The sequence below is a fragment of the Grammomys surdaster genome, unplaced genomic scaffold (genome assembly GCF_004785775.1).
Source record: "Grammomys surdaster isolate TR1022 unplaced genomic scaffold, NIH_TR_1.0 131, whole genome shotgun sequence".
Classification (NCBI taxonomy): domain Eukaryota; kingdom Metazoa; phylum Chordata; class Mammalia; order Rodentia; family Muridae; genus Grammomys; species Grammomys surdaster.
In genome coordinates, this window is record NW_021604589.1 from 3697444 (window position 1) to 3718386 (window position 20943).

The 20943-nt window shown below is 37.1% G+C and overlaps 1 protein-coding gene across 2 annotated transcripts in view; it reads right to left on the reverse strand.

The window, feature by feature from the left end:
* The window catches only part of Glra2 (glycine receptor alpha 2), a 184203-nt gene that overhangs the window by 124853 nt on the left and 38407 nt on the right, over window positions 1-20943 (reverse strand). For both annotated transcript variants that reach the window (XM_028762102.1, XM_028762110.1), the window contains exon 4: window positions 17284-17507. In XM_028762102.1, the coding sequence (XP_028617935.1) occupies window positions 17284-17507 (224 nt within the window). The remainder of the gene's footprint in view (window positions 1-17283; window positions 17508-20943) is intronic.

Consider the following 20943-nt stretch of genomic DNA (forward strand, 5'->3'; position numbering starts at 1 on the left):
GAGAGAGAGAGAGAGAGAGAGAGAGAGAGAGAGAGAGAGAGAGAGAGAGAGAGAGAAGCAATGACCTTAACATTTGACAAAATGGAAGACAGAACAAGACAGCATTCTGTGAAATGCAGACATGGTTTTAGGCAAACCAAAGTAACTTTGTACCTACTAACAGATGGGCACATAATTGTGTGTATGCTAACATATCACAGCGGTAAGACTTTTAGTATAGTAACTAGAGGAGGCTTGTTAACTGCTCTTATGGCAGCAAAGATTGGTGAGAATATGAATTTGGGGGCAGATGCTAAGATTATTTCCTTTTTATTTCTTTGAGACAGGGTTTCACTCCAAGCCTGGAGCTTACTGTGTAGATAGACTAATCAGGCCTTGAAATCACAGAGATTTACCTGCCTCTTCCTCCTGAGTGTAGGTAGTAAAGGCATATATCATTACACCAGGAACCATGTTTCATCACAGGACAGTGATATATATATATGTGTGTGTGTGTGTGTGTGTTTTCTACATTGAAACACAAACACTCTGTCCTGTGGGGAGAAAGAAGGTAGGTCCTTACTACTCAGTAAAGTTGTTAGACAAACGAAGCCCCTCTCTAAGGTTATAAAAATTTCTGGGCGAGAGGAAACTCTTTACTGGAGTGGCCCACGATTTGAACAATGGAACTTCAGCAACACAGTAACTTACTATCAAAGTCTTGAATAAGATTTTCTAGTGATCAGCTATCTATGAGAACCAGTGTTCCTGGAAGCAGCTCCTTTACCCATGAGACTGTAAGCAGCCTCAATGAATTCATTCATTTGCCAAGCTACCCTTAAGTAGAATCCTTTTTTTGTCAGGGGTCTGTCATCAATGACAGGTGTGAGGTGCATAGATAGATGGTTGTGCATCTCTCCCCAGGAAAAGTCACAGGGGACATACCAATTTCAAATCACACACCGTCACTAAGTTTACTTTTAACAAAGAGCTAAAATGGGAGATCCAGAACCACCCTAATTATTATCTGAAAAGAGATGCAATTATCGCTTCCATTATTAGGCTTTTACCTCCCCCAAAGGAGGAAACACAAGACCAGGAGAGGATCTGATTTGTACTATGTGTGGAAAGTGAATGGAATCTGGATGGCCTAGGTACTGAATAGAAAATGAGTATGTGCATAAATTAGGGTGGGTGGCAGGGAGAACTGTCTCTTCGCTTTATTTCTTTTTATCCTTTAAGAGTCATTGATCATTTAGTATGAATGAGGAACTGAAAGATAACTACAGTTCTGAAAAATGTCAAATAACTTTTTAGAGTCACTTAGTGCTATTGGATCTGAATATAGTCTTCCTGGCCCTCAGAGTTGACATCTATCACCATAGCATTTTAATTAATGGCGTAGCTCACCTTCTGCTTTTTTATCTTTCATCTCACTGCCCAAAAGCCCGAGTGAAAGGAGATGTCTTTTTTTGTTATTGTTGTTCTTTTATTGTTCTTTGAAGTAGCTCAGTTATCAATGGCTTTGCTCCAGGAGCATGGGAACTCATATAATTATCTACGTTAATTATTTGTCTTTTAATTACTGTCCAGTGATCACTGTCACACCATCTATAATACAGATGTTTGTTTGTAGTTTTGAATGTTTCAAAGAAGGTGAAACTTTAGAGAGACTGCAAAGCTTTGCAAACATACAAAACTTCCCCCTTTTCAAAATGGAGTGTCTCTTCTATAGCTGTGATTCTGCACCTGTGAGTCAGGACTCCTTTGGCAAACTTTTATCTCTAAAAAATACTTACATTATGATTTATAACAGTAGCAAAAATACAGTTATGAAGTAGCAATGGAAATATTTTATGTTTGGGGTTACAACAACATGAGGGACTGTATTAAAGGATTATTGATAATCATTGCTTTACTATATAGTCTGGGAGAATGTACTAAAATAATTCATATGTCTTGAAAGAGCCACAGTGACATTATACATATTTCTTTGGGGATTGATGCCATATGGGATTATGTCAAAAGCAGCAGAAGCACTTGTCAACATAAGTCACCTTTACCAAAACCTCTGGCTTTTCCTTTGGCTTCCTGACATAAGAAAACTTAGGTAATAAATAATAATGAATTGGCCTTTAAACTCTATTGGTTCAAACCCACATTGTGATCAGATTTACCTACATATTGTTGAACCAGCCCATCATCTCTGTATATAAGTCTTAGCATTCTAAAAATGTTCTACAGTTTCTCCTGCATATAGAAGCTGAGGCTAAAATGGTTGAGATTGTGATTGTTAAATTGCTCTGCATTTATAATAGTTCAGACTATCGTTGAAGGATATAAGGTCATCTCTTAAACCACAGGAATTTCAGTCTTCTCTGTTCTGCTTCCCAATCAGATTTTGCACATTTGAAATTCGATATTGACATTGGGAGAGAATGGTCCTAAGATATAAAAGCAGTTTGAAGTAGGCACCTTGAAATGAAGAATTTCTTTTTGTCCTCAAGCTGTAGAGAATATGAGGAAACATACTAATTCATCAAGAAGTAATTTGGTAGCTGAAGGAGATGAGAAAAGTTGCCATAGTGCTAGTGGATTTTGTCTGCTCTCCTGCTTAAGTTCCATTTTGGAGAGGAAACTAAGTCAAAATAATGATCTGATGAGGCTAGAGAGAGCTGTTCTGTGATCTGAGAGGACAGATTAAATAAAGGAAGGAAGTGTGGCTCTCAAGTTTTCCCAAGATACTTTCTTGTTATTCAGTCTCTATTCCTTCTCCTTCAAGTGTACATTCAAAGGTCCTAACAGTGTTTAATAGGAGACAATCCATTGCATAGTTGTACTTATGGACTCAGTTTGGAACTCAACAGAGCTTTCCAGAAATTATGAGAATTTTTTTTATATACAATACACTTTCAATTCCTTCATAATTTTATCCCCAGCTGCTCCATTTTTGAAGGTCCTTCTCCAAAACTACCCTCTTGGTACCATTTAGCTTAGCTCCTAGTCAATCCACCAGAATAGTACATACAAGCTCTTCCACTCTCAAAACCTTATTAATCTCTAAGAATAATGGAATCATGTGGTTTCCATGGCTCTTTATACCACTTCCTTGATTTACTGCTTAATTCTGTTGTGGGTGCTTACGTTATAGTCATTATATTCTCCATTAAGTCAAGTCACAAAACTAATGAATATTTGGGGACAGAATTAAAAAATGAGGATATAGTTTTCCTGGATTATAAGATATAAAGATAAACATGGTCTAGTCATAAATATAGAGAAAGGATTACAGCTTTTCATAGCTAACAAATGTGTTTTTCTGGGGCTCATCAAAACTGAGTAAAATAACCATAGCATCATCAAGGTAACTTTTAGGTAAGTCTCATTTCAGTGTGAATTTTATTTTCAGTTCTGCCATCTAAATAAAGAATGTTCTTTGATCTGATTTTATTTTAAAAAAATCTTTCTATAACTAGAGTCAGATTCCTTTGAAGCTCTTGCACCAGGCTGCAGTATGAATCAAGAATGGGAGGCAATGTGGGAAAAGTTGGCCATTTATGTATGGATAGAATTGATCATAAGACAGGATTGTTTAGGGGGCACAGTTGGGTGTCTGCCTATAAATCTACTCTACTTACTCCCAGTGGTATTTGTAATGTAGCTATAGCGGGAGACTGAAGCATCAACACCTATAACTGGGAACTTATCCAAAAGGATTACAGACATTTTTACCTCCAGTGCCATAAAAGGGTAGGTTACAGGTGCAAAGGTTGCAGATGAGGCAAGCCTTGGAGACATGGGATGTTTTGTGCAGAAACAATTCTATAATTATTAATGGTTTGAAAGAGTGTGACAGTTGGATTTAAATGTCAATTTGCCACAAATTTTAAAATAACTTGAGCACGGAGCCTCAATAGAGGAATTGTCTTAATTGTGTTAATTGACATGGGAAGACCCACTAGAAATGTTGATGGCCTCTTCTGGTAGTATCTCAGATAAAAAACGCCACAACAGAAGGAAGATTATTTAATCTTCTCACTTGGCCTTTCATCTTGCCACCTATTTAATTTGTCCTGCTGCTGCTGCTGCTGCTGCTGCTGCTGCTGCTGCGTCCTTCACAGATATTAGAAAAACCTTTTCTGGGCTTGCAACACAGACAGAGAATCAATGGCTCTTCAGAAACCCTCTGAGCCTTTGGCACCAGATAGAGATTGCTAAGGCATCCAAATGTAGGGAAACTACCAACTTCTAGGTCTCTCTAGTATTAGACAGTCATTGCTAGGTGATAACTGTGATGGTAGTGGCACCTAGTCTTTTTTTTTTTTTTAATTGCCAAATTTTTTTTTATTTCTTTTTTTGAACATGAAATGCTTTTTTATAGCATGTTTTACAAGGGGAGGGGGTAAGAGGGTCCAGGTGGTGGAAAAGTACAAAATCTTCTTGGCCTGGTGGCACCTAGTCTTAAGGACCAAATAATAACCCAGTTCTCAGCCTTTCCAGAGGAAGTCAGAGAATAGGCAGAAAGAGGTATTCTTCCATGGTCCTTAACTAGAGTTCCTGCCCTGACTTCTCTTGTTGATCAATGGTGATATGAAAGCAAGCACCAAGCAAACCCTTTCCTCTGCAAGTCACTTTAGGTCAGAGTTTCTTACCCTGGCAAAAGAATGAAACTAGGCCATGAGGATTCTCAGAAGTGATTCAATTTAAAGGAATAAAACAACTATTGATAATGAGACAGGAGACATTTGAAACAAACATATCTTCTAAAATATTCACCTTCTACCTTTTTCTATTATTTGGCTTTAATTTAATTGATATGAAGAGACTAGTGTGGGTAGCTCTAATCCATGCAAAGGGGATCCTAAATTATATTAGAGAAATCTCAGCACAAACAAGCAAATAAGTAAACATGTGTGCATTAATTTTTTGTGTTCTTTACTATGGAATTGATGTTAGTGGCTGCCTGAACCTCCTGCCTTGATCCACCTCATATGATGAACTGTAACCTGAAATGAGAAGTCTAAATAAACCCTTTTAATCCATCAGCTGTCTTTTTTCAAGACATTTATCACAGCCAAAAAAAAAATTAGACCAGAAATCAATATTAAACAAAGAATCTGAAGAGATTTCAACAAAAGTAATTTTGATACATTTTTGTCAACAAAATTTATATCATATATCACTAGTTAGAAATTTGCCAAGACATTTGCTTCCTATTGAAAAACACCTGTGTGTTTTTCTGTCGTGCGTCTCCAACATTGGAATCAGGTGTTATCAAGTTCTAGCCTGCTTATAGACTTTTAACCACTACTACTTCATTTCAGCTGTTGCCATTTGGAAAGCAGATACACAAATTATTGGGAACTATGATCTTGTTTATAATGAAAACAATTGAGTATATATTTCTCCTATTTTATTTTGCCTTCAAAGCTTTGAACGTTGACTTATATGAGAATTTCATTCTATGTTCTGGTTCTACAAAGTTGGGATAAGCATGGAATCTTTCCCAATTAAATATGATTAGCATTTGCTATTGGTTTCGAGAACATGCAAATATAAGACCTGAACACAAAGCACTGTATTTTAGATGCAGACCAAATATTTCAGTAAGTCTTTAACTGTGCAGGATGGAGACAGCTCCTGAGTTCATCTTTAGTACTTGTAGTTTCTTGCTTGTGTCTTTCCCAAGCTCTCTTTCTCCTTATCAATTCTTTTAAGGATCCTCTATGTTTTTTTCTCAATATTTTTCATAGAAACCAAGGCCAAACGCTTTGTTGCTTTATATGAATTGATGCCAAATGCTAGCCTGCTTATAGGCTTCTAACCACTACTACCTCATTTAGGCTCTTGCCATTTGGAAAGCAGATATACAAATTATTCGGAACTATGATCTTGTTTATAATGGTTATTGTTTCCTATGGTATTAGCATCATAAAGTTTAGTTTTGGGGAAGACTCTTTGTTAGCAAAATGTCAGGAAAGTTTTCAGCAACTTTTAGACAGCAAGTACAGCCTGCTTCAATTCCAACTTGAATTAAGTCCTTTACTGGGAATATATTAACATTATTAATTCCTTGGCCACTAACAAATTGAGTCTAATACCTCTCAAACTGTAAGTACTGACCCCCAAATTTTAACAGCATTTTGAGAACACAATTTGCAAAGTTCTACTTTTGTTTTATTTGTTTCTACTCATTATTTCTTAATTAGTTATGTATCCAAGTGCCTCATTAAAACTGAGTTTTTCTGGCTAAGGATCACATCTTATTCAGCCTGGATCTATTATGCCCAAGGTATTGTCTGGCTCACTGAAAACTCCTTTAGGAAAATAGATTTCTGCAGTCAGGCATGAAAATGACTTTGGGTTAGGGAAGTAGGTTCAGGTATTTTGGTCATCCTGATAAGCCCTTTGAAACAGTGATCACAGAAGTGATCACAGAATTTTGTTTATTGCCTTGCTTGTTCTTTGATAATTTGTGTTTATTGTCTTGCTTGTTCCTTGAATATTGGCATCTATTTTATTGTTAGTTCCTCAACCTAGTACTGACCTTAACACTTGCATGTAATCAAAGTGGTATAAAAGCATAAAGAAAAGAAGGAGGAGGAGGAGGAGGAGGAGGAGGAGGAGGAGGAGGAGGAGGAGAAGGAGAAGGAGAAGGAGAAGGAGAAGAAGAAGAAGAAGAAGAAGAAGAAGAAGAAGAAGAAGAAGAAGAAGAAGAAGAAGAAGTTCATAGATCTTGTTAACATCCCCAAATCATGAACAATATGAAAGACAAGATATAACCCCTAAACCTATTAGTCTTATAGAAATTTTCTCCAATGAGTATTATCTAGATGAACTCCTGGGCAGAGAATTTAAAATAACAATTATATGCCATCACAGTATTCAAGAAATCTAAGAAGGCTCAAACAACGTAATGAACAAAAAAAAAATAAGAATGAGCTCTTGAGTAAAGTCCAAGAAGATACAATATACACCTGGATGAAATGATGAAGGCAAGATGAAATTCAAAAATTGAATTTAATAAAGAGATATAAATGCTTAGGAAATATAAGTAGAAATCAGCGACCCAATTAGAAACTTAAGGAGAAAGCCTTACCAGAAGGGACCAAATAGAGGAGAGAATACCAAGACTCAAAAAGTAAAAGAATAAGACTACTTGATCAAATAATATATTTTAAAAATTAAACATATCAAAAGACAATTCAGGAACTTTGGAACACACAAAAGATATCTATGAATTACAGGCATTCTGGAAGAATCCCAAATTATTATCGTACACCAAAACTTAGAATAGAATCATGAGATTTAATTTTATTGATGTTTATGTCCCTATGTTTTTGTGTACATAGACACATGTATAGGTGTCAACAGAGGCCAGAAGAAGGTGTTTTCAAATCCCTGAGCTGCAGTTCCAGACGGTTATAAGCTATATGATGTATGTGCTGAGAACCAAAATCTGGTGTTCCGAAACAGCAGTTTCTTAAACATTGGGTCAATTTTCAAGCCGTAAAAGTCCATCACTTTCCTCTTGTGGCCACTGGTAGGTTAGCAATGCCCCGGTGGATGGCACTATTCCAATGTGAATATGGAGAACACTCATTAAATTGAGCACTTTCCTTGTTTTTGTTTTTTTAAAGGACTTCAGTTTGGGGAGAAGTTTGCTGAGAGACAACAAGAAGTAGAGCAGGTGTTGTATAAACAAGATACATGGTATATATGCGTGGAAAATTTGTAGAACAAACAAAAACAGTGTGTAAAGGAGAAAGAAAATCAGAAACTCATCTCAACTCCCCTGTTTCTCTTCCTTATGCCCCTATATAGGAGGAAATGAAAACCTGTTCAAGCACAATGGCAGTTAGAGCTTGGTCCACAGGGAGGCACTATTAGTAGCTGGTAGAATCTTCAAGAGGCGAGGCAAAGTGGGGGTATCTATTTCTCTGGGATTAGACTGTAAAGTATACTATAATGTATATATAATTATTTGCTCTCTTTACTCACTAGCTTATGACTGAGCAACGTATAGCCATGGTGTGCTCCTGCCATGACATACTGCCTTACTACAAGGCTAAAATGAAAAGAATAATTGATCATTTACTAAATCTCCAACCTGTGAATCATAGTGAATATGTGTGTACTTCTTTCTAAATCTTTATAAAGAATTAAGTACTTTTAAAAGGAAACCTACTAATAGTCCTCAAATTGTAACTTCATGTCAACAATGAAATATTTCTCTAAAGTCTCTGAATTATCTACTTCTAGACTGTTTGAGAAGAAAATAATAAAAAAAGAATCTGTTATGCCAAAAAAAAATGCCAATGGATTGTGTTTCTTGAATGTGGCAGTTATAGTTCTTCACTGAGATTTTTTTCCCTCAGATCTCAGAGTCTTTCCACATAACCTGCCTAAGGACAAACTCCTCAGAATCTAAGCAATGAGTAATATGTCAAATCTCAGAACCAGAGGTACCACAATTGCCTCTGGATCTATGACTGGATCATATATCCGCCAATGATACAGAGCAGATAAACTTTCACAAGACACAAAGAAATGACAACAGCCTGATTTTATTTCAGCAGTGTACAATGCTTGGTATTTACTAGAACAAACACCACCCAAGGCCCAAAGGACTAGCTGAAGCAGCTGATACACTGTGTTACTTTTTATAACTCTCCTTTCCAGCATCATGCTCTACATATGTCCCATTCTATCAGGTCACATCAACTTAGGTCATGCCCAACACTGCATCTTACACCAGACGAATGGATTATCATGCAGAATATTGTTTTCTTAACATTGAAGTTGGCATTGAAGGAATTTGTCTGATTGTTTAGGGAAGCAATGATATTTCCACATTTCCCAAATGAGCAGACCCCTGTATTGCATAATAGACAGCAAGCGTTGTCTTATACTGGGTATAAGAATGAAATAAACAGTGAAAAAAAACCCCACAAATTATATAACAATTCTTAAATGCTAGTGCGAATACTAATATGGAAAAAGTATTTACAAGAACACTAACTGCCCACTTTGGGAGGTGATGATAATAAAATTGAACAGAGGTGTGTAGCAATGTGGGGTGGGGAACTGGGGGTAGCCAACAGAAAGTCCCAGATGCCAGGAAAGTCAGAGGCTTCCAGAACCCAATGAGGATGACACTAGCTGAAATACCCAACAAAGGGGAGAGAAAAGCTTTAGAGACTATATCCAGATGTTAGGCATGGCCTTCAGTTGAGGGATGGAGCCACTCATCCTTCTCAAAATTTTCACCCAGAATTACTTCTGTCTAAAGCAAATATGGGGACAAAGAGTGGAGCAGAGACTGAAGGAAAGGCCATCTAGAGACTGCTCCACCTCGGGATCCATCCTATATGCAGACACCAAACCCAGACACTATTGCTGATGCAAAGAAATGCTTGCTGACAGGAGCCTGATATGGATATCTCCTAAGAGGCAAGGCCAGAGCCTGACTAACACAGATGTGGATGCTTGGAGCCAACCATTAGACTGAGCAGGGGCACCCTAATGGAGGAGTTAGGGGAAGTCATGAAAGAGCTGAATGGGGTTTGCCACCCATAGGAAGAACAACAATATCAACCAACCAAAAATCTCAGAGCTCCCAGGAACTAAACCACCAATCAAAGAGTACCCATGGCTCCAGCCACATATGTAGCATAAGATGGCCTTGTCTGGCATCAGAGGCCATCAAAGGGAGGGGAGGCCCTTAGTCCTGTGAAGGCTTGATGCCCCAGCTTAGGGAAATGCTAGGGTGGTGGGGCTGGAGTGGACAGGTGGGTGGGGAACACCCTCGTGGAGGTAGGGGGAGAGGAGTTGGATGGGGCATTCTTGGAGAGAAAACAGGAAAGGAGAATAACATTTGAAATGTAAATAAACAAAATAACCAGTAAAAAATAAAATAAATATAATAAGAGAGTGATGGGGTACTTTATAAAGGACTTTTGAAATGCCAGTAGTTATTCAGTGTACAAAGTCTCTCTTGTACAATATACTGTACTAGTCCTCCAGAAGAGGCAAAATATGACTACAGATAGCTTACTATATAAGAAGAAAATTGGTCTTAATTAAGGATTTATTTATTTATCAATCACAAATCCCGTGGCAAATAGTTTTATACTGTGTCTATCAAAGCCTGCAAACCATATCCAAAGAATGGATTCTATATACCAGGATTTCCCTGGACTACTGAATCTTTTATTTTTTTCTCTAGTTGATTACATGATACACATTGGTACATGTTATAGAGGCATCAGAGCCTGCACAACTATAATGATTACAAACTTCTCCTTTAAAGAAAATATTTTCTGACATTTATATCTTTAATTTTCACAAAGATATCCACAGGTAGATATCCATCTCTTATAATGGAAGCAATTGCATTTTGTAGATCATGGACCTTGGTAAGTGCCAAAGATTGAGTTTACTTTAAATTTGTATGATTAAAAAAATCCATGCTCTTATGACTAACTCATGTATGGCAGTAATTGAAATACAAAGCAGAAAAAAAGAAACTTGCAGAGCCACAGAGAGATGGTTATTAGTGTTAAGAATAACAGGAAAATAAATTTTCTGAGCCTAGAGAGATAAGAATTCTGAAGGACATATTTCAACGTAATTTTTTAAAATGAGAGCCTAGGAATGTAGCTCAGTTGGTGTTGTGTTTGACTATCATGGAAGAAGACTTGGATAGAATTCCCCCACACATACAAACACACACACTCATACCCACACATACACACACACACACACACACACACACACACACACACACACACAGAGAGAGAGATTGGTAGCTTGTGCCTATAAGGATAGCAAGAGTCTGAGAAGTTCAGGGTCATGTTTTGCTGCATATGAATTGGCCATATAATCATTCACAAAGAGAGCCTTAATGGATATAAGACTGATTGCACCTTATCAGATCACTATGGATTAAATCTGGACAGAAACAACAGAAAGCATATAAACTCATGGAAGCTGAACAATTCTCTACTCAATAACCATTGAGTTAGGGAGGGGATAAAAAACAAAACAAAAGAAAAGAAAAGAAAAGTGAAGAAAAGACTTCCTAGAATTCAATGAAAATAAAGGCATAACATAGCCAAACTTATGGGACACAATGAAAGAGGACTGTCCATAGCACTAAGTGCCTTCAGAAAGAAACTGGAGAGGTCTCATATTAGCAACTTAAAATCATACTTGAATACTCTAGAACAACATAATCAAACACATCCAAAAGGAGTAGATGGCAAGAAATAATCAAAGTCAGGGCTGGAATCAATATATTAGAAACAAAGAGAATAATACAAAGAATCAATGAGACCAATAGCTTGTTCTTTGAAAAAACAAACCAGACAGACAAATCATTAAGTGAACTAACTGAAAGGCAGAGAGACGATATGCAAATTAACAAAATCAGAAAAGAAAAGGGGAACATAACAACAGAAACTGAGGAAGTTCAAAAACTCATCAGAACCTACTACAGAAGCCTGTATACCACAAAATTGAAAAATCTGAACTAAATGGATGATTTTCAATAGAGAGTCCACTTACCAAAATTAAATCAAGATCAGGTAATCCACTTAAATATTCCTATAACACTTAAGGAAATAGACACAGTCATTAACAGTCTCCCCGCCCCCCCAAAAAAGCCATGAGCCAGATGGATTTAGTGCAGCATTCTGCCAAATTTTTAAAGAAAAAGGAATACCAATGTTTTTCAAATTATTCCACAAAAATAGAAACTAAAGGAACTTTGTCAAACTCATTTTATGAGGTCACAGTTACCCTAATATCTAAACCACACAAAGACTCAATTAAGAAAGAGAATTTCAGACCAATTTTCCTTATGAGAATTAACACAAAAATACTCAATAAAATAATTGCAAACCGAATCCAGGAACAGACATCAAAAAAAATCATCCAACAGGACCAAGTAGCCTTCATCCCAGGGATGCAGGGATGATGCAATAAATGGAAATCAATCAATATAAACAAACTGAAATAAAACCCCACATAATCATCTCATTAGGTGCTAAAAAACCCTTTGACAAAATCCAACACCTCTTTGCATACCTAAACACATTTAAAGCAATATACAGTAAACCAATATACAACATTAAATTAAATGGAGAAAAACGTAAAGCAATTTCACTAAAATCAGGGTCAAGACAATGCTGCCCCTTCTCTATCTATTCAACATAGTACTTGAAGTTCTAGCTGGAGCAATAAGACAATCAAAGAAGATCAAGGGGATACAAACAGGAAAGGAAAAAGTCAAAGCATTGCTATTTGCAGATGATAATATAGTATGCATAAAGGACCCCAAAACTTCTACCAGAGAACGCCTATGGCTTATATATACTTTCAGCAACATGGCCACATACAAAGCTAACTCAAAAAATCAGTATGCTTCTTTAAAGGGCAAGAAAGAATTTAGGGGAACAGTATCCTTTATAATAGCCAAAAATAATATAAAATATCTTGGTGTAACTGTAACAAAGCAAGTAAAAAATCTATACAACCAGTACTTCAAGTCTCTGAAGAAAGAAATTGCAGAAGATATCAGAAGATGGATAGACTTCCCTTGCTCATGGAGAGGTAGGATTAACATAGTGAAAATGACCACCTTACCAAAAGCAATCTACAGACTCAATGCAATTCCATCAAAATTCCAGCGCAATTTATTATAGACCATGATTGAAAAGTATTCAATATCACATGGAAAACAAACAAATAAACAAACAAAAAACAGGAAAACTAAAACAATCCCATCTGATAAAAGAATTTCTAGAGGTATCACACCCCCAATTTCAAGGTGTACTACAGAGCAATAGTAATAAAAATAATGCCTGCATGGTATTGATACAAAACCGACAGGCTGATCAATGGAATTTAATCAAAGACCCAGAAATAAACTCATATACCAATGGGCACTTGATTTTTGACAAAGAAGTCAAAACTATACAATGAAAAAATGAAAGCATCTTCTACAAATTGTGCTGGTATAACTGGATGTCAAATTCTATTTGAATTATTCACCCTGTACAAAACTCAAGTTCAAGTGGATCAAAGACCTCAACATTAAACAGAGAACATATTAACTAAGAAGACAACTTCCTGAACAGAAAATCAACACTTCAGGCACTAAGATCAACAATTAATGAATGGGACCTCATGAAACTGAAATGCTTTTGCAAAGCTAAGGATACCATCAGTAAGACAAATTGGCAGCCTACAGAATAGGAAAACATCTTCATCAACACTACATCCAACAGCAGACTGGTATAAAAAATTTATAAAGAACTCAAGAAATTAAAACCCAAAAATCCAAATAACCAAATTAAAAATGGGGTACAGAGCTAAACAAAATACTCAACGGAGAAATCTTGAATGGTTGAGAAGCATGTAAAAATATGTTCAACATCTTTAATCATCAGGGAAATACAAATCAAATCTACTGTAAGATTCCACCATACACTGTTCAAAATGGCTAAGATCAAAAACTCTAGCAACAGTTCATGCTGGCAAGTATGTGAAACAAACAGATCACTCCTCCATTGCTGTTGGGAGTGCAAACTTGTACAGATATTCTGGAAATCAATTTGGCAGTTTCTCAGAAAATTGTAAATAAATTTATCTCAAGACCACTTCTGAGCATATACCCAAAAGATGTTCCATTATACAATAAACTCAACTATGTTCGTAGTATCTTTATTCTTAATAGCCAGAAACAACCTAGATGTCCCTCAACTGAAGAGTGGATAAAGAAAATATGCTACATCTACACAGTCAAATATTATTCTGCTATTAAAAACAAAGACTGTAGGTTGGTAACACCTTCTTCTTGAGACCCTCTCTATCTATTGGAGATGGATTCTTCAAGTTCCCTCTCCCCACTGGTCACTCCCATTGAGTCCCGAGAGTCGCTCATCCCCCCGGTCCCTGTTACTTTCTAGACCCCTGTCTAGAAGAACTGCAGGGATGAAGATGGAGAAGAGACTGATGGAAAGACCCGAGCAGTGACCAGCTCAAATGGGGATCCACCTAATAGGAAGACACCAATGCCTGACACTATTACTGATGCTATGATGTGGTTACAGACAGGAGCCTAGCATGGCTGACTTCTTAGAGGCTCTACTCAGCAGCTGACTGAGACAGATGCAGATAATTACACCCAACCATTGGACTGAAGTTCAGGACCTATGGAGAAATTAGAGGAAGAACTGAAGGAGCTGAGAAGGAGGGTAATCCCATAGGAAGACCAGCAGTCTCAACTAACCTGCACCCCTGGGAGCTTCCAGGCAACGAGCCACCAACTAGACAGCATACACAAGCTGATCCAAGGCCCCTGACACATATTTAGCAGAGGACTGCCTGGTCTGGCCTCAGTGGGAGAAGATTTGCTTAATCTTTGAGAGACTTGAGGCCCCAGGGAACTGGGAGGCCTGCAGGTGGGGAAGCATCCTCTTGAAGGCAGAGGTGAGGGGTGGGTGGGTGGAGAAAGGGATGAGGAACTGTTGGGGGGACCAGAAGTGGGAACAACGGCTGAATTGTATATAAATTTTTTAAAAAATCATCTATTGAATTAAAAGAAATAAAAAATAAAGACAAGAAATTTGAAGGCAAATGGATGGAACCTGAGAACAATCATATTGAGTGAGATAACCCAGACCCACAAATACACATTCAGTAAGTACTCACTTATGGTTGGACATTAGTCATAAAGTGCAGGATATCCACGCTGCAATCCACAGACCCAAAGAAACTAGATAATAATGAGGACCCAAGGGAGGACTTGTGAATTTCACTCAGAAGGGGAAACAAAATACTCATTAGAGGTGGATAGAGAGAGGGAACTGGGTTGGAGATGGGGTGAAGAGGGATATGAGAATGGTGAACAGGAGTTGGGGGAGGAGTAGGAGAGGGCTGGGATTGAGAATGAAATTTGATGTGGGGTATCTCTGTGACCAGCTGGAGACTTGGATTGGAGTAGGCTACCTGGAGTCTATAGGGGTAACCCTAGCTGAGATTCCTACCAGAGGGGATATAGAGACTGAAGTGGCCACCTCCTATAACCCAGGCAAGGCTTCCAGTGGAATTAGGGGGACATCAACTCACCCACAAGTTGAAAACCTTCAACTTGAACTTTGTCCTACCTACAAGATGCACAAGGATAAAAATGGAGCTGAGACTGAAGGAAGAGCCAAACAATGCCTGCCCCAACTTGAGACCCATCCTATTTGAGAGAGCCAACTCCTAACACTATCAATGATCAGACAGGAACCTAGCATAAATGTCTCCTGAGAGATTTCATCCAACAGAGGATGGAGGCAGATGCAGAGACCCACAACCAAACACCAGGTGGAGCATGGGGAGTCTTGTGGAAGAGTGGGGAACAGGACTGAGCAAGCCAGTGCGGTCAAAGACAAGACAAAGACCTACAAAGTCAACTAACCTGAGACCATGGGGGCTCAGAGACTGAACCACCAACCAAAGGGCATGTAGGGGCTGGACCTAGCCCTCCTCTCCATTTATAGGAGATGTACAGCTTGGTCTTCCTGTGAGTTCCCTACTAATTGGAGTAGGGGCTGTCTCTGATTCTTTTGCCTGCCATTGGATTCCCTTCCCCTACCTGAACTGCCTGATTGGGCCTCAATGGGAGTGGATGATCTTAGTCCTGCTGGGACTAGATGCCCCAGGGTGGGGTAGTACCTAAGGGGGGAACTTGCCCTTCTTTGAGTAGAAGGGGAGTGGGCAATGGTGGGATTTGTAAGGTCAGGACTGGGAGGAGGAGGTCTGCAGTTAGGATATAATGTGAATAAAAATAAATAAAATATTTAAAAAAATAATTTTTAAAAGGACAAAACAGCAGCCCACAGAATGGCAAAAGATCTTCACCAACTTTACATTCAAGAGAGGGCAAATAACCAAAATATATAAAGCAGTCAAGAAATTAGACACCAAAACTCCAAATAACCCAATTTAAGAATGGGGAACAAAGCTAGACAGAATTATTGTCAGAGGCATCTCTAATGGCTGAGAAACACTTAAAGGAATCTTAAACATCCTTAATCATCAAGGAAATGCAAATCAAATGATTCTGAGATTCCATCTTACACCTGTCAGGATGGCTAAGATCAAAAACTCAAGTGACAGCACATGCTGGCAAGGATGTGGAGAAAGAGGAACACTCCTCCATTGCTGTTGTGAGTGAAAATTTGCAAACCACTCTGGAAATCAATTTAGTGGTTTCTCAGAAAATTGTGAACAGTTCTACATTAAGACCCATCTATACCAATCCTGGGCATATACCCAAAAGATGCATATACCCACTATTCCACAGAGACACTTACTAAATAGTGTTCATAGCAGCTCTGTAAATAATAGCCAAAAACTGGAAGCAACCTATATGTCCCTCAACAACTGAAGAATGAATGCAGAAAATGTGGTACAAATGAAGACACCAATCCCCCCCCTAAAAAAAACTTTGACCCAAAATTTGTCCTCCCAACAAGATGTGCAGGGGAAAAGATGGAGCAGAAATGGAGGGAATGGCCAAGCAATGACTGGCCCAACTTTAGATTCATCCCATGTGAGATTGCCAACCCCTGAAACTATTAGTGATATTCTGCTATATTTTCAGACAGGAGTTTATTCTCTGAGAGGCTTCACCTAGCAGCTAATGGAAACAGATGCAGAAACACATAGCCAAACATTAGGTAGAGCTAGGGAAATTTTGTGGAAGAGGGGAAGAAGGAATAAGGAGCCAGAGATGTTAAGGATACCACAAGAACACTTACCCTGAGCCCATAGGATCTCACAGAGACTGAACCACCAATCAAAGAGCATTACATGAGATGGACCTAGGTCCCCTATACATATCACAGATGTGTAACTTGGTTTTCATGTGGTACCCATAACAACTGGAGCAGGGGTTGTCTATGACAGTTACCTGCCTTTGGATTCTTTCCCTTTAAGTGAGCTGTCTTGTTTAGCCTCAATAGAAGATGAGCCTAGTCTTACTCCAACTATGGTTCATGGTAATTAGACTGAAGACTATAATTTCTTTAATACATTTGCTTAGGTGTTTATATAATACCATCACCTGTCAATAAACAAACTTGTGAAGAATCACACTTATAAGACCATGAAACATTCTGAAATTCATATATTTAAGATTCAAATGATAAACAAGAAACAACAAAGTCATATATTCATAACATCCTGTCTTGAAGAATCAAGCATCTCTAGGCCTTGAGAAAAGAGGTGATAAAGCCAACAGCTTACCTGATACTGTAGAGTACTTTGCCATTTTTGGAAATACGCAGCAACTTGTTGTCAGTGGTAACATCATGGAAATTGGCACCTTTCTCATTGGCAAAGAACAAATCTGGTTTCCAAATCGAATCCAACATCGATGGATCCAAATCCAGGGAATCATCTGGGTACTCACTGTATGCCAGCCGTGAATCGTTCCACTGCTGTCTCAGAAAAATGTTCACTCGGTAGTCCTACAGAAATGTCATATACAAGAGCCACTTACTGCCTACCCTCACTTAAGAAATCTATTTAATTCTCTTCTCACTTTCTTTTTGTTTTTAATATAGTCTTTTAAATTTGATCAAACAATTCTCTGTACACTTTGATCAAAATAAAACACTCAGTTCTACTAGGATTTGGGGTGGAGAGGATGAAGAAAAAAGATTCAACCAAATCAGAACACCAATTAAACAGATTGACTTTCTTGATTTTTATGCTTGAATTATTGTTTCTTGGTTGAAGTTATATTAAGTGAAGATGATCTTTCTGTAGAAAAGGGCAATGAGTAAAGAAGTCGGTTTGTCATGGCAGATTACCAAATAAACCTGGTTCATTTTCTAAATCAGAAATGGCATGATTTCTGAACTCTTTTTTTTTTTTTTTTTTGCTTAGAAGCTCTGTATAGAAGAAAACTCACTCTGTAATTTGGGAGTGAAAATCTTATAAAACCATATTATGATAGACCATTATTCTTAAAATCGTAAAAACATTAAGATACTTCATGTTGACAAAATGGTTCCTTCACAACTAATTACTATTGAAGCTCTTAGATATTTCACTGAATTCCACCAATGTGTTATGTCTACAGCAGACAGCTTGATGCTTCACTGAAACAGAAATTGTTCATGTTTTTCCCATATGAAAACTTTCAGACAAAGGTTTTCACCCTTGTGGGAGGCTCAGGTAAAGCCTTGCCTTTCTCACTTGATCCAGGTATTTCCTTCTGTGCTAATGAATCTGCTTGCAACTAACTATTTTCTTGGGGGCTTGTATTTAAAGACTTTTAGGTTCCTGGAAGCAATGACTAACTTGATCTAGATTCAGAGGAGTCATCAGAAGTCTCTAGTCTATTACAACTGTAGTTTCACAGCTAATCATTCCTGTCACTTGTGGTTATTAAAAATTAGAGACATCTTCATTTGTTCTTCTCTTACCTTCTATTTAAGCCCTGTTGGCTTCATCTCCACATCCTTGCCATCTAGATGGCTTTGATCATTATTTTTCTGTCTTGATTTGCTTGAAAACTTTTTACTTTAGTTTCCCAAATTTCACAATACCCTTATTAGTAAGCAAATATACATGATTGTTCAATCTGCCAAGTACCATGGAAACTGCTAAAGGATGGCTTGTTTTGATTAATTCTCTCATGATCAAAAGCAAACAAACATTTTAGAGATGAGGATACACTAACATATTAAATTTTCTATGGAATTTTTAAAACTGAAGACTACTGGTAACCAATCGCATAGAACATTTTGAATGTCATAGTTCTTGGGAAATATACCTAACATAGGCTGGAACAGGTTAAAACTCAAATAGTTCCTAACTATTGCAAATAAACAATCAACCATGGATTTTGGAAAGTTGGCATTATTAAAAGTAACTAAGGCTTTACATTGTATTATCATGAGTATTCTAACTTGAAAAGTTATTTGGAAGTTTTGCATAGCAAATCTTCAAATCAGAATTGATGCCATTTGGGGGCTTAGCTCAATAAGTACATCAATCTGTTAGCTCACTGGCCTTCCCAGTGTGCAATAAAGTAAACAGCAGGACCCCGACTTTCTCATTGTTCATTTTGGGAGTTGTCCAAAGAGACCAGAGAACTATGGTCAGAAAGAGATTATTAGCAGTTCAGGGTCTCTTTGGGAATGGGTGTTACTGAACCATTAGAGATCTGTGTGAATAGTGAGCAAGAAAGCCTAATTTGTGAAAAGTGAAGAAATGCCAATTAAGAATGCAACAACACCATGTTCATGTTTGTGTTGGTATATGTGGCATGCTCTTAAGATTTCCCAAGGAAGAAAATGAGGCCTCTCCAGTTTAAGGTGCACCTTACCCTCTAGTCTCCTAGAGTGAGAATGCATTCTTAACAGAATTCTTGTCAGGAGTGGAGAGTGTATATGCTGTTTCAAATGGAAAAAGGAAAGAAGCTCTCCTGCCCTACAAAGTCTAGAGATACTCCAATTCCAGGAAGTGGGTGCCTCTGAACATAAAAGTCAAAATGTTAAATATCAGACCATTCAGAGCACAGCTGCCCCTTCACTAGGACATATTTTAGGGTACAAAAGGTCATGAGAATCCAGCTAGAAATCACTGAACAACAAAATCACAAATATAGTATCCTTGTTATCCTCCTGTATACCTGAGACAATTTAAACTTGTCTATTGACCTACCTAGGGGATATTAAATTGGTTACATGCTATATTAAATTGATGACTTTTAAGAAAATATCTCAACTTATTTTCCAAATAAAATTCCCATAAGTGTTCCCTAGTATTTTTGGTTTCCTATTTTGAATTTTATATCAAGAAAATTGTGAAGCATTTATTTGTAATATTTGAATTTTTAGAAAAGAAGCAAGATAATTTTACCTCACTTCGACAAATAAGTGTCTAAAGTTCATTTAAAATAAAAATTTCACTGTTCATAAACACCAGTAGCCATAAAGGGAATATCTTTGTATCCAATGATTACATATGAAATAAAATATATATGAGACCTTTTTAATTATAAGTAGATATCCCTTTGGACATGTAGTCATTAGGATTTATCCATGATTTTTTTTATGATGATATACACTATACTAAAATAGAGAAAAGCCCTTAAAGTATTTAAAACATTTTAAAGTACTAAAAGGTATCTTAAAAAGGGTCATCCAAGGAGAAATTAGATAAACAAAGAAAAGGTTTTGCAGCTATACCTATGTAATGCTTCATTCACTATAATTTCAATGAGGATAATTACTTGGCACATATAATTTATCAATGTATGATTTCTGCTTATTTACAAATAAATTCATAATCTAATAATAACCCCGATCATAATAGAGTAGTTATATAATTCTGTAGTCTTCCTTGGACTTTTCTACTGCTTCTAGGCTCAATAAAATATTAAAGGGAAAGTAAATATTGAGAAACATGTTAAAATTCAGACTATATTCTCTTTTACATTGCCTGCACTCTTTAAGGACAAATTCTACTTCAAAAAAATGACAGATTCCCTTGTACTAATTTTTTTCTCTGTATTATTGACTCTCTGAGCATTGGATAAGACAATAGAAACATTTATATTATATATGTGGATATATTTCATTTGAAATAAAATACATGTATAGACTGCATAATCTTTATTATGGTCTTAACACTGGTAATATGAGTCCCTACATTCCATAATAGTCTTTTATGTCAAAGTTTGGATTTTTCAAGTTTTTTTCTGATCCCTTCTAAAGCAAGCCTTACTCTATGGACATTGTTACATTAAGCTGAATTATTTGCACTACTATATGGAGCTCTGCATAAAGATGTACATAAAGATGACCACTTTGTCTCATAAATATGCATATCAAACTTAATCATTACCTCTTATTCCTTAGTATGTGTGAAATTTTAATCTAATTATAAATA